Genomic DNA, 14,531 nt, shown 5'->3' with positions numbered 1-14,531 from the left:
AAAATAAAATGCTATGTTACTTCACGTTATGTTCCAATCAGTACGTCTATTTTACCGATTTCATTTTACCGAATTCTGCATCAGCAAAACACAAAATAAGTGGCTTTGCCCCAAAATCTCTACAGACCGTGCAGCTAATTTAATGCTAAACACTTGAACGGGGTTCAAGTGTTTGCACCTTGTCTATTACTGTTTACATTGTTAGCAGGACTACTTGGTTGGCTGCCTTCTCAGCGTGAGAAGTACAAGGTTTGGCGTGATAGCCAGTGAGCAGGGGCGATTCTAGGATCAGACCTCTAGGGGTGCTCAGCCCCCAATTAGAATGTGACATGAATACAGTGCCTTGCAAAAGTGCTACACCCCCTTGCTACTATGAATCCCTAATTTCACTTGATAACAATTAATAGATTTATGTATTATTATTCAAAATATTGAATTAATGAAAAAACTAAGGATGTCCCTTTCTTCATGAACTACCAGCTTCAAATGATAATAAAGAATAATATATTTTTGTATTTATTATTTTTTTAGGGGTGCTTGACCTAAAAATCGCCACTGGTGTATAGCCTACTTTACAGTTGAATATTAGCAGATATTTAACTATGTACATTTAACCAATACAAATGCTGCTAACACTTGCTAGGTACATCACTGCCGACGCTAGCTAACTAGAAACGTCAACACAATAATTTTTTTTAAATAAAATGATACATCTTTACCCTGACAAGTGACTTTTGTGTATGGACAAGTGAAATGTTAATGTACTTGTCCAAAGGACGAATGCCTCAAAAAGTTAATGTCAAGCCCTGTTAGATATTTGGACTAGTAATGACGAGCTCCAAAAAGTACAGCCGCTCACTCCGCCATCTTGCCCCGGATCTTTACCGGAATGGAACGTTCTATTGGCTTTCACTTCTTGTCAATATAAGTTATTTGCCTGTGGTGGTTTGATGTTGTCGCACCAAGTGCGTCAACAGGTTCTGCATTCCTATTGGTTTTTGATTTGACAATTGTCGTAGGAGAAGAACATCTTCTAACACTGTCAGAATTTAATCGGAGGCTAAATTTGATCACAACGGCCATTTATCGGGGGTCGGAGGAACATATCAAACTAGCGATCAATGACTAGGATTTTATCCTAGGATTATAGGAATCTTTTAGGATTTTAATTATCTTTTAGGATTTGTGAAGGAATGATAACATACTGCTAATAAATGCTGCCATACCAATCACAACCTCTTATATGTATGTATACACATGTCACGTAATGCTTAGTACTAAAACATGTATCCAATTGTGATCAATTGTTTAATAAAGAACCTATGAGATCATGCAACAGGATTCCTTCTGTGCAAGTGGGGCCGTGCTGAGATGTATCTGTGCAGCAAGTTTGTGCGTCAATGTAACTCTGGTGTGTGTGCAAGCATGCTAAGGTCAGACAGGAGGCAAGCTTGAGACACTCAGAGACTGTTGCGAGCACAATAGGGGAGACTGTTGCGAGCACAATAGGGCCTCTCTGCTCTTGGGAGTAAGAGTGTCAACTTGGGAGATAAGGTAATGCTGGGACTGTAACTCTTCTCTGCTTAAGGCCAGCCGGTCTGACCCGACATTTTATCTTTGGATATACTCTGTTCTGAGGCCCCCTTCCCCTTGGAGACCCTACCCCGCCTTCCCCCATGCATCATCGACCCTGCCCCACCTGCATTCCCTTGAAGACCCTGCCCAACCTTTCCCCATACATCATCGACCCTGGCCTCCCTTCCCTTGGAGACCCTGCCCCACCTTCCCCCATCCATCATTGACCCTGGCCTGGTCTGCCTCACCCCTTCTCCTGGAGACACGACCCCCCCCTCCCTTTGATTACCTCAGACCTGTGGGTCTTGTCTGCCCCCCTCCCTGAGTGGACCTGTGGGTCTTCTCCGCCCCCCTCCCTCTCCAAACATCACCAGATCCTTGGACTGCCCACGTTGTGCCACCCCAACACTCTGGACATTTAATTGGACTATCTCATCCCCGCCCTATGGTCTTCTGACCAATCATCTATCAAAGTCACTCCCTCTCTGTCACAACCACTTTCTCAACGAAGGCCTTCGTTTGTTCTATTCTGAGACTATTTCTGTGAGACTGCTGTTGCATCATCGACTGATTCATTGTATTAGACAACGAACATCCTGGTGTGTTGTTTTCATTGTGTATCTTGTGATTGCATCATTAATTACATTAAACTACAAATAACTTGGTCCAATATTTAACCTTGTATTATTCTCCACTACCCAGTTACACAATCCTTAACATATTCTAAAACTACTAAATTAACCAAAAGACAACCAAATTGTGGCCAAAATCATACAGTGTTCAGTGCAGTGTAATTGTTCGCCGTGATAATTAAATGCTAGTGTGATAATAAATGACCATTTGAAATCATCCAAACTGTCAAGATGCATTATTTTAAAGCGGGACTTTTATTTTCAAATAGTATGTAAAAGATACATATATATGAGAATATGGTAAATGTTTGCAGTGGATGAATTCAGGCCAGGGAATTGGCTATTAAATGTTGAATAAAATTCTGAGAAATATAGGTACCAAAGCCACTGAGAATAACTGTCATCACCAGCTGCATCACGGGCATGCACTATATAATTCCATAAATCTGTGTGTCACTGACATTATCATGGGCACTGTGCCGTATCTATACAGTAATTCCAAGGATCTTTGTGTGTGTGCCACCAATTTGATCAAGGGCACTGTTCACTCTCTCTAGTTCAAGTAATTTGTGTTTGTGTGTTTCACTGGCATCTTAATCACCAACTGCATCATGGGCACTGTGCACTAGTTTGGTCTCAGGTTGAACACCGTTGTCAGTGATGTAGGCAATGAACAGTACAAAATAATGCAAAGCTCCAAAGGACCAAATAATACTGCATGAGTGAGCCACAATGGGAATATCATTCTGTCTATAATTCCAGGAATCTGTATGTGTCACCGAATCAACCAACTACTTAACCACCAGTTGCATCACACGCACTTTACTGCATAAGAATCAGAATTAGAATTGGTGTTTATTCGCCATGAAAGTTTGCACAGACAAGGAATTTACTTTGGCAGGAGACTACTCCCTCAACGGTACATAAGCTACTTTGATGAGTAGACTCGTCTCAATTTTCACATCCACCCTTCAGGAATGCCTCAAGCTCCTCGATCCTCCAGTTGAGTCAATCTAACTTAATTTCAGACACATCCATATAGAATAAAATACAGTACAGAAACATAAATATGCACACAATCTCAGCATTTCACAAGTTTACAGTGATTGACACATATAGACATTGGTTCCAATGTTTCCACAAACAATACCATAGTGAAATTGTGTAGAATAAGTTAAAGTAAAATGTTTTATTCATTGGGTAAGGCTGGATGTCATCCTGCCCCACCTCTCATATTCTAAAATCTTGAGTTGCTGGACATACTCTCTACTTGATGGGTCTCACACCCAGTGTTGGTCAAGTTACTTGGAAAAAGTAATTTGTTACTGATTACTTTTCCAAGAAGGTAATCCAGTTACTTTACTGACTACTTATTTTCAAAAGTAATTAGTTACTTTACTTAGTTACTTTTCAAAAACATGATGCACAACCTGAATACGCTATAAAGCAATAGACCTTTGAGCCTAATTCTATTCTTTCTGCAAATTCCATCATATAAAATTGAATCAAAGGAAACTGTCTCTTTTTCAGAACTTGTTTCATTATTTTCAATCTTTTAACTTTATGCACATATATATAATAGCACGATGGCAGGACAGACCCTTTGCATGTTAGGGGAGGGGGTACACATTATATCAGGTGAAAAAAACGTCCTGATAATGTGGATCCCCTCTGTAACTCATATGGTAGACAGGTGAACAAAGTGGTTAATTGAAAAGCCATTTTAAACTAAATTAAATGAAAACAGAAATCACGTTAGAGGGCAGGGAGGGAGATGTTAGCAAAGACGGGGCATCCTTGTCAGACCACACCCGCAGAGAATGGACAGATGGATGTAGCCCTAGATTAAAAGATGGAGGTAGCCTAGATTAAAGGAAAAAGCTATTCACACGTCGCCTTAATGTAACAGACAAATAAAAGTATTTATGTTGATAAATGACTCCCTTGTTACTATGGAAAACCCTGTCGAGTCTTCCACGTCACTATTTGTTCCCTTTAACGCTACGGCTACACCAAGTGCAGAAATTCTGCCGTGCGGAAATAGAACGTTCACGGAGCGGATCTTTTGTTTAACCGGCTACACTGAAGATGAATACGTTTTGCTGTCTTTATTCATTTTATAAACACTGTTAACTATCTTACTTAGGCTACTATTTAACACTTGAAAATCTACTTACTATCACTGTATCTGTATCTTCAAATAGAAAAAGCAACTTTAAAATGGTTAGAAACGTTAAATCTCTATGGAAACAGCTCTCGAGGGTTTGGGAAATAATCAGATTTATTGCTTCCTTCATTATTTACATAAAAATATATAATAATTTTCATAACATTTCATAGATGTATTAGCAGACTATGTAAACAGGGCCACGCAAACCTCGCGGAATATAATAAAAATAGAAGCAAGTCTCTTTCTCAATTTTTTTGTCGGCGGGTACATTCAGTTTCCGCGTCTCGTGTAGCCACTCTCATTGCTTACAACGGATTAGAACTCTGCTGAGTCCACACCGCGTCCGCAAGGCAGAATTTCCGCACTTGGTGTAGCCACGGCGTAAGGACGTGTTCACACTTGACTTATTTTTTCAACTGCCAGCACCTTTTTTACATGCAACCCTATGGGAAAAGGAAAAAGGCGGACGCCTTTTTAAAAAGCGGCCACCTTTCAAAAACTTCTAAAAAAGTGCAGAGTCCGACGCCTTTTTGAGTAAAATTTTCTCAACTTTTCAGAAAAGCGCTGGGTGACGTCAAGTGCCTTTCTGACAGCTGACCAATCAGGACGAGGAGAGTGGGTACGCGTGTACCTTCCCTAGTAACCTTCTACCATAGTTACCAGGCTATGGCTCCTCAAATGCCAAAGCTAAAGCAAGTAATTGCATTTTATTCGCCATGGTAGTTAGCTATCAATAAGTATCCAACGAAAAATAATGGATAATAATGTATCTCTAGAATGTATGATTCCCGTTCAGGTTACTGAATTCTCGCACTGAAAGCGCTCAAAAGGCACTCAAAGGCGCTGAAGGCAGCGCTTTTTTCAACAACAAAAAAGAAGTCGAGTGTGAACACGTCCTACGTCTTTTCAGAAAAGCACTGGGTGACGTCTTTCTGACGAGAATTCTGTAAGTTGAGAATTGTCTCAGTGTGCACTGGTCTCAATTTTTTCTCCTGAGCTGTAATCAAGGTAGAAGAGGTAAGATTGTAAACCTTAACTTTGTAACATGTTTGCCTTGTAATTGATTTCATTTATTTGAAATGTTGTAATATCTATTTCATTTAACTCACTTTGACCATTCTTGCTCTGATTTAACCCATGGTGTCAAATGGGGAATCGTTTTGGTTGTTTGGACAATAATTAAACCTCCTACAATTACAAACTGTCTTGTTTCCTATTTTACATGATTGCCTTTTCTGTTTTTATTCAAGGATTATTACAGAACATAGTACCTCAAAGCAAAGTTCTCACAGTTTAATGGTAGCTGTTCTATATGCTGATGTTTATGTATGCATGTATTGTCAGTGCCTGCATGAAGCTTCAGCTTTTAATCACAGTAAAGCATAATACTTACCAAGGTCTCCTTGACAGATGTCTATCCTATTGGCTCCATCAATGATGAACTGGGGGTTGTCACAAATTTCCTGAAAACACATTCATTAAAACCAGAACAACAACAAAAGTGTTTTAAATCCAGGCAGCATTACATGTATGCTTTGCTGCTGGCCACTAATAATAAGAAAAGGTAGAAACACAATAGGTGGCTTTGCAGCTTCGCTGCTTGGCCCCCATTAAATCCCAGAGCCTCATTATTCTCTGTTATTGGTGGAAATGGTCGACTTTCTTCCACACAGGTAATGCCCTGGCACATAAAAGCATAATAGTTACAAAATCATACGCTTTACTGCATTAACGTACATAAGCTTAATGATTGAAGTTTGTTTTGGGCGTAGATAATTTTCCTACAATATATACATTGGATGTAGGGTGATCTATTTCTGCAACCCATACATGTGAACAAATATAGCTGGGTAAAATAGCATAGAAATTGATATACAGCATTTATCCATTTAGTGATAGCTACAGCCTTTATGTGTAGTTATGTTTGGGGGCTCGGGAGGTATACAACACAAGGCATACAACACAAGGCCTTACCACACCAACTTCATAGAATAGGTTATGATGAAGCCACAAACACTGTCGACAGTCATCGTCTCACACTATTAAAAGATCTGCTTGACAGATTGAGACCCTCATGCCAACAGTGTTAGCTCTATAAAGAATATGAGGAGGGGCTGGCACAACATATTATGTGTAGCCTGGCACATAATGTATTCACCCTGAAGGGGACTGCATTATTTGTCGTCCTTAAGGAGCAAACTATAGCATTGCAGCTGAAAAAGGAGAAGGGAACTTGACCGTTACTGCTGTGTCGACCTCGGGCCAGCTGCCCTCTCTGCACAGAAGAGTATGTAGTATGTGCAACCAAGGCAACTGCAGGGGATCTCTTTTTTTGCAAGCACCTGTTGCTAGTCAGAATCCATGGAGTATTCAAGACCCAGAAACATGACATTAATATAGAGATGACCCTTCTCACAGTTTTTGCCATTTTTGCCAGATACGCTAAACTCTTCAAAAGTTAGTTTACATTTGAACCTGATAGACAAAATAAGGTCTGAATTAGATACGTCTAATCGGCTTAATTATGGTCATTAGATTGGATCCTGTTCATGGTAGCATATAGGCAGGGGCAGCTGGTGTAAATGGGCTAAGAGGGCTAAGCCCTCCTTATCTTTTATTGAAAATTATTGTTAAAAAACCTACAACAGATTGCTTAAAATGTTGGTGGCACCAAGAGCAGCAACACCAAATAGTCACCAAAAAACAAAAAATATATGCTCACTTTTTCCAGCCCAAATGCATCAGCTACCATTCATCTTCATAGTGTGTATGATGTGTGTTTTGAGGCATGCCCCCTTGATTTGCTGCTTGGGCTAAATGTATTCAGCCCACAGGCCACTGACTTTTGACCAATGACAGCTGCGGTGCTACTGTACCAGGGTGACAGGTGTCTGGGCAACAAATCAATTAGAAATGTGTCAATTAGAAATATGTCAGTCTTAACTGCATTCAGTAATATGCTTAGGTTTCAATTAGGTTTTACTTGTGAGTCAGCACTTGATCAAGATCCTCTTGCAACGGATCATTTCTTCACACCATGAAACTCTGCCAAAACTTTGCTTTTGAAATGTCCCAAATCATACATCTGACCAATAGCTGACTGATCAACCTTATGGCTAATTGATTAACAATCTTGTGAATACTATGTGAAGTTTAGCATCAACTCTTTGTATGCAAGAAGCCAAAGCCATGACAGTCTACTAAATGTTAGCATAAGCAGTGCATTTCTTAATGGATAGGATCAGTGACACGGTATTTTGTTGAGTCAGCAGCACTCATGTCAGCTGTGGCTGAGAAGCTGAAGTTGAGAAGTCACTTAGGGACAGGAGAGCAAACTGGCAAAATCGTTGGCTGGATTTAGCTCTGACTAAAACTCTTTGGTTGGAACCTTTCGACATTGTTGTCCAACTTGGCTGTCAAAAATCTTCCATGTTGTTTTCATCACAGACACTATACTGTATGTGTTGACTAATGTCATACTAATGTGGCCAACTGGAGAAACCACACTGGCATACCAAAGGAAAAGCCTGGTTAAGGACACTATCTGAAAACACTGATCATTGTGTGACTGGTTATCCCAGATCTCCTACTGTCAGCTTCCTGGCTACTGCCCAAAGGAAAAGGAAAGTCAGCTGCCTGCAAGTCTAGAATGTGATAATCCACAACTATGTCCTGATAGACATTCAGCATAAACACTCCCAGTGTCTTATGGGGCAATTGATGGGTAAATAAAAGTATTTTCTATAATTTCTCATATGCTGTCTTTTGGTCTGGCAGGTAAATCCCGCTCAATACTAGTGAATTTATTCTTTAAGAATATGTTGGTTGCATGGTTTACTGCTAAATAGGCTCCTGGCAGTTCCCTTCATTGTTGTATAGATAGCTGTATAGATAGTTACTGTTAGGGTAGATGTGTGATGCTATATGCCACACCTTGATTAATCCAGGTAAAGAACAACTGAACACTTTTCTTCTCTAAATCGGTGTACAGATGCCATGATACAATTAGAGGCATTCTTACTCAAGTACAAGTCTTACTCTTACATTTATTTGCCATTTGCAAAGTACAATTCAGGTACTCACCGAAGGGCGCTTCCACTCAATTTTGAGTGGGAATTTGCAAGTAGGGGAAAGAGAAGAGTCATTTGTTGGGAACAGAGGGTCCTCAAACAGCACCTTCTTTCTCACATATTTGTCACGCAATTCCAAGAAGTTCTTCAACCTCTTGGCATCTTTAACAGCTTCATTTCTGCTCAGAATGGCAGAGTAGTTGGTGGATGTGGTAAGATAGTCTTGCTTAGTCTCAGGTGATGCCTGGGTTTCCAGTGCCATTGACATTGTAAAATTTTCTATTGGAGCCAGCACTTTTATTTGGGTGAGCCCTCAGCTTTCCCAGTTCTACCTTAAGAGTTAGTTCAAAGTATAATGAATTAAAGTGCAAAGCAAAAACTGCAGAGACTGGGCTTGCCAAACAGCTTTGACTTTGAATCGCCTCACTTGGTCTTCCTTCTTACTCTCAGTTCCGGTACATGCTGGGAACACACTGAAACCGAACCCCTTGCACACACACACACTTTTGCCTTCACTTCTCTCATATACCAGACCTAAAAATAGGCCTTTTGAAGGGGGCGGGGTGTTCCTCTCCCATACCTTCAAATGTATACTGTTCAATTTACTGTTGGAAATGTATTGTTAATGTTGATGCATTATCAGATTGGTCTGATCGTGCTGTTATTAGTAATAAGTATTTACATTTTTGGGGGGGGGGTTTGCTCTTTGTTTATTTTCTTTACTAATATACTTGTAAACTAGAGGGTACAATTTTGGGGGAAATTATGGGGTGTGCTTGCATCGGTTGCAGATGGGTCAGATATTTTACTTCAATTTTACACATTTTAAAATGCATACTTATTATTCATGAATATTGCATAAATATTAAAGCACACATTTGTTTCTGCTCATTTACACTTCAAAAAAATAAGAGTGAAGTGTAGAATGAAACGGTTCTCTTCTCATTTCCCCTGCAAGAGGGAATGTTGAAAGGCTATATAGCAACCTCACAAAGTTGAAAAGTTGCATCAAAACGAAGAACTGAAAAACCCTCTACTCAAACCCTCCCTTTACCCTGCCATCCTCCAGAACTACAGACTAGTATCACTGTTACCCTTCTTTTAAATGGCCAGGAGTTGTAGCAGAGGTCGAGGTTAAGGTTAGGCACAACCACGACGGTTGGGGGACAATGATGGTCGGTACAGCACACCGTGCATTTTGTCACCTGCGGTGTGTTCTTTATTTTTAAAGACTCTGATGTGTACCTTAAGGAAAATCACAAAAAGAAACCATCAAAGTCTGCAACCATAAATTGCTCTAGGTTACGTTAGCTAATATTCGCTAAGAAATGTCAACATAAAATGCTGATGCAGTTTTAAATGAAGGTCATCGCAGGTTTCATCAAATATACGTTGACATCAGGGACAGAACACTAACATCCAGAAATCAGCAAATAATATATTGATAAAAAAAAAATCAAATTCAAGTTTTTCAATTTATTGCAACAAACGTGCTCACGAACTTACCTTTAACTCCATCTTGGGCATGAGACGGGAGAGCATGAGACAGGAGGGCATGAGACGGGAGGCGGCAGGCTGCAGCCATACCCATCTCGCAAATATGTCAAAAGAAATTCTCATTTACAGCGCTTTCAAACAATCAATGAAGTGTGGCTAGCAACAGCAGCTTGCTTGCTTCTAGCAAACTGCTTTTGAATTAGCCATGTCCCTCTAAATTAATATCAAACTTATTTACGTTTTGGGGGGCTTATTTTCAGTTAGCAGACGGTACTGTTTGAATCGCAATTCCATCTGAAATACTGCCAGTCAAGGCCGTAATCATAATACATATTGAGGGACACACATCCCCCCCAATATTCAAATCTGGTCAAAATGTCCCCCCCAATGTACTGATATAAAAATATAAATGTGCTACGATACGACAGGCAACCACCCATGCTGTCCAAAATTATCATAAAAAAAAAATATTTGTCCCCCCCAATGTTGACTCCATGGCTACAGCCTTGCTGCCAGTGACAACTTTGTTGCAGTAGCTTGTTTCAAAGGGGGCTTGCTTGTTTCAAAGGGTGTTCTTAATGAATTATGCAATACGAGTAGGCTAAATGCTTGAAAATATCACTAGAAGGGAAAACGGACCCACCTGCAACCAACGCAAACAAGTACACCCTACAATTTCCCCAGAAATTGTACCCTCTCTAGTTTCCTTTCTCCTCTCATATCTCATGTGCTGTCCTAAGAATGTCACTCAAAGACCAGGCTCCAAGTATCAACAACATTGTAGTTTCATCAATTTCTTTCTTTTCACCAATTGAAAGAATAATAACAGGAAAACGTTAACTTACTGAATGCTCTTTCATCAGTGGGACATCAGAGATTTCTGCAAAAGAAAGAGCAGAAGGCCCCTTCTCTGTATTTACAGGAGGAAATTCATCCAACGAACCTGCACCCTGGATCTCTCCGATCCAACAGCTGTCTTTCCGGCAATTGTAGCAGACATTGTTCAACAGACAGCGGACTGGCAAATTTGCAACTAGAATCATGTCAGCCTTCTTCAAGACACTTTTGAGACATAAGCGACAACATTCTCCTCACTATATTATCCCAGTGTATTTTATTTTGTTCTTGTCTCATCTTTTACTCCTAATGTTTCAAAACAAACGTATAACAAAGTTGCAAAACAAAAACAATGATACCATTTCCTCACTTTTTCTTTTAACGGAATTCAGATTCAAACAAAAACTTTAATTTCACCATTTAACCCCCCCAAAAAATCCATATCTTTAAGTATTTCACATTTTCCTTTTACAATATGTAAAACAATTACTCATATTTACAAAAGAATCGCAATATTTATTATTTTACAATTAATCCTCATTGGGTATATTATTCTCTATTGACTATGTTAGTACTGTTTTATTTTTAACGTGTTTTTCAAATTCCCCCCTTCCCCCTTCACAACAAGTATACGATAGTTCTACAAACTATTTTATCTTTAACGTGTACACAGAGTTTATTTATTCCTATAGTCTTTACTCACAGACTGTCGCCAGAGTATCAATATTTACTTCACTGGAACTTCAGTGGTCGGTAGAAAATATCCTATTAACGTCACTGTAATGTGTAACAGACTATGGTAAATATCAATTTACTTCAATGATACATCACAGGTCTCAGTAGATATTACACTTTTTGCTGACTTGTTGTAGAGAAGAGTGGATAGGAAAATTTTATTCTTACCCTGAATCCAACGATACTGTGGCACTGGTTACTCTAGGATTTCGTCACCTTTCCGTCTCATGGTTGTCACCGGACGTGCAGTGCTTCTCTCCCTAAGCACAAAAATGTCACACTAAGCAATATTCTTTTCAGACTGTATAACAATGTTGCTCAAACATTTCCAACAGTGTGCTCTTGTATTTTTGTGCCCCCTTCGACTGGTTTGCTCCTGCGATTCGATTCCCACACAGCAGAAGTGTAGTAGTTAGCTAGCTCTACAATTTACCGGGGCTAGGTCTGAATCTAGTCGGAGCACAGCTGCCATCTGTAGGTATATGCAGGTAGCAATGCTAGTGCTAAATAACGATTTACCTGGTCGGCTCCATGACGCCGGGTAAGTAGGGCTTGTGAGACTGCTCACCAAAAGAAGGAAGGGGAACCCACTTGTCTAACAGGTGACATGTTGCCTCAACTTTCCTTGACTTTTAGCTACGGTACTAAGGCTGAGGGCTTGCTGATATCGCTGTGACTGTCTGTCTTATTGGAACGGCGTATCTATGCGTCGTTGCTAAAGGCGGAAATATACTACTCCGTTTTCACGGTCACGGACACAGGGAACGCCCTGTCCGATGTGGAACGCCCTCTCCAAGCCCCTCAGAAAGCTCTATGTGCACCTCCTGATTTTCCTGACTGTCCGTCCGTCATTTTACGGATACCCTTTGGCTGTGATTTCTCCGTATTACCGCTTGCGTAAGGGGCGGGGGAAGGGTTGCCGTTGCCGTGACCAACAAGACGAATAGAATCCTTTGACCGCCATTGCTGTAAGTTTTTACAATTCATATTTCAACTAAACAGTACAAGTAAATCAGCATCTGAATTAAAATTAGACGAGAAATGGGCAGCGTAGTTGCTGAAAATGTTCTTATTTTACTGATGAAACGGCTAATTTGTCAATTTGCTCCGACTTTTCGATAACTTAGCCAAAATCACAGTGCAGCGCCACCTACTCTTCTGGCGGTGAATTGTTTTCAGCACCCACAGCCTTCGGAGTACTATAAATTCAACTAATCCTGTCTGTCCGTAACGGAGTCGGAGTAGTATAATTCCGCCTTAATGCGTCATTGCTAACGCGTTGTTGCTAACGTCAAGTTCCCTTTGGCCCCACAAGGCATTTTTTGCCACAAACAAAATAATTCAAGCCTAAACCGTCAAACAGAACGTTTGCACGAATACAAGCAACTCAATCGGGACCAAGACGAACATTTTGATACTTTTTTAAGGGTGGGAAAATAAGAAGAAGAAACATCAAGCCAGGGTGGAATACATTTGTAGCTAGCCATCATAATGAGGCCAATGCTGGTAGGGAGCTGGTAGGCCCAGGCAGGGACCGGACCTTAATTATAAAAAGAAAATGAATGCTAAGTCCAAATACGCTCTGCACTATATAAACAGACAAGAGCATGTGCTGAGTGCTCATTCTATGGCTGATAATTTGCTTAAGAAGGACATCAATAGCTTCTGGAAAGAGGTAAAAACCCTTAATAGGGCTACAGCAGCTCTTCCATGCAGCATAGAGGGGGTAACTGATGTAGTGGCAATAGCTGACCTATGGAGGCAGCATTATGCAGAACTGTTCAATTGTATTAAATATGAGCCTTATCATGTTGGCAAAATAGATGAGGAAAGTATTTGTTTTCACCCCGATGAGGTTCTCAGTGCCATTGGGCAACTTGCAGGAAAGAAAGCTAGTGGCCTGGACAACATCCCAGCAGAGCACCTAAAGTTAGCTGGCCCCATGTTGGCAGTGCTATTGTCTGTTTGCTTTACTGGGATGGTGATTCATGGTATTTTGCCAGGCTCTATGCTGTCAGTAGTTCTTCTCCCAGTTATCAAAGACAAGGCTGGAAAAAGTCAGTATTGATAACCAATTGACCCATAGCACTTGCCAGTATTCTCTCAAAAGTGCTAGAAAGATTAGTCCTTGACAGAATGAGTGAATACTTAACCACCACTGACAGTTTGGTTTTAAGCCCAAGCGTAGTAACGACCTATGTATTTATGATTTTAAAGAGGTAGTTGACACATATAGAAGGCAGGGCTCTACTATGCTTGTAGGGTTTATTGATGCATCCGAAGCATTTGACTGCATCCACCACTTTAAGCTGTTTAATAAGCTCAAGATTAGGGGTGTGCCCAGTAGCTTAGTACGCATCCTAGCTTACTGGTACGCAAACCAGAGCATGAGACTAAGATGGGGGAGCATCTTATCTACCCCTTTTAAAGTTGGTAACAGGGTCCGGCAGGGCAGTATATTATCCCCAGCCCTGTTTAATATCTATATGGACGACCTTTCCAGGCAGCTGGGGGGATGCAGAACAGGTTGTGATTCCCTGGTCAACCACTTTATGTATGCTGATGACCTAGCTTTACTATCCCCTAGTAGCAGTGGGTTTCAACAGCTGCTTAACATCTGCTCTAATTATGGGGTTGATTTTGATGTTCAATATAATGCCAAGAAGAGCGTCGTAATGGTCTGTAGAACTAACGGTGCGTTCACACTGCAGCCTTTTTTACCGCTCTGCACCGCCGGCCTTCCCACAGTGCACCATGCTCGTGGGCGTGTCAGACAGATTCATTCAGAGCTGTAGTTCTCTTAAATCACTGTTGTAGTTTGTAGAATGTCATGGCAAATGTGCAGACAAAATACAACTTTTACACACATTAAGCAAAAATCCGACACGCTTTCTAGACCTGACATGATTTTGTCTACAGCACACAATAGATTATCTTTTTCCACACTTTTTTTAGGCCGAGTGAAATATTAAATGCCACCCGCACTCTATGTAACGGGTCTTGTTCCGATTGGAA

At 40.5% G+C, this 14,531-nt stretch overlaps 1 protein-coding gene across 8 annotated transcripts in view; it reads right to left on the bottom strand.

Moving 5' to 3' along the window:
• Positions 1-14,531, bottom strand: part of capn3b (calpain 3b) — a 133,220-nt gene that overhangs the window by 101,155 nt on the left and 17,534 nt on the right. For 2 of the 8 annotated variants that reach the window (XM_047049557.1, XM_047049558.1), the window contains exons 1-2: positions 8,461-8,999; positions 5,771-5,840 (exon numbers count right to left, since the gene is read on the bottom strand). In XM_047049557.1, the coding sequence (XP_046905513.1) occupies positions 5,771-5,840; positions 8,461-8,715 (325 nt within the window). In that variant the 5' untranslated portion in view covers positions 8,716-8,999. Of the gene's footprint in view, positions 1-5,770; positions 5,841-8,460; positions 9,000-10,789; positions 10,825-11,684; positions 11,777-12,035; positions 12,171-14,531 lie in introns of those variants that run through there. The other 6 variants (XM_047049560.1, XM_047049561.1, XM_047049564.1 and 3 more) reach the window with 5 other exon arrangements.

Source organism: Hypomesus transpacificus, chromosome 26, assembly GCF_021917145.1.
Source record: "Hypomesus transpacificus isolate Combined female chromosome 26, fHypTra1, whole genome shotgun sequence".
NCBI classification, from domain to species: domain Eukaryota; kingdom Metazoa; phylum Chordata; class Actinopteri; order Osmeriformes; family Osmeridae; genus Hypomesus; species Hypomesus transpacificus.
Note: the sequence above shows the minus strand (reverse complement) of the source record. Positions and strands in the feature narration are given on the sequence as shown.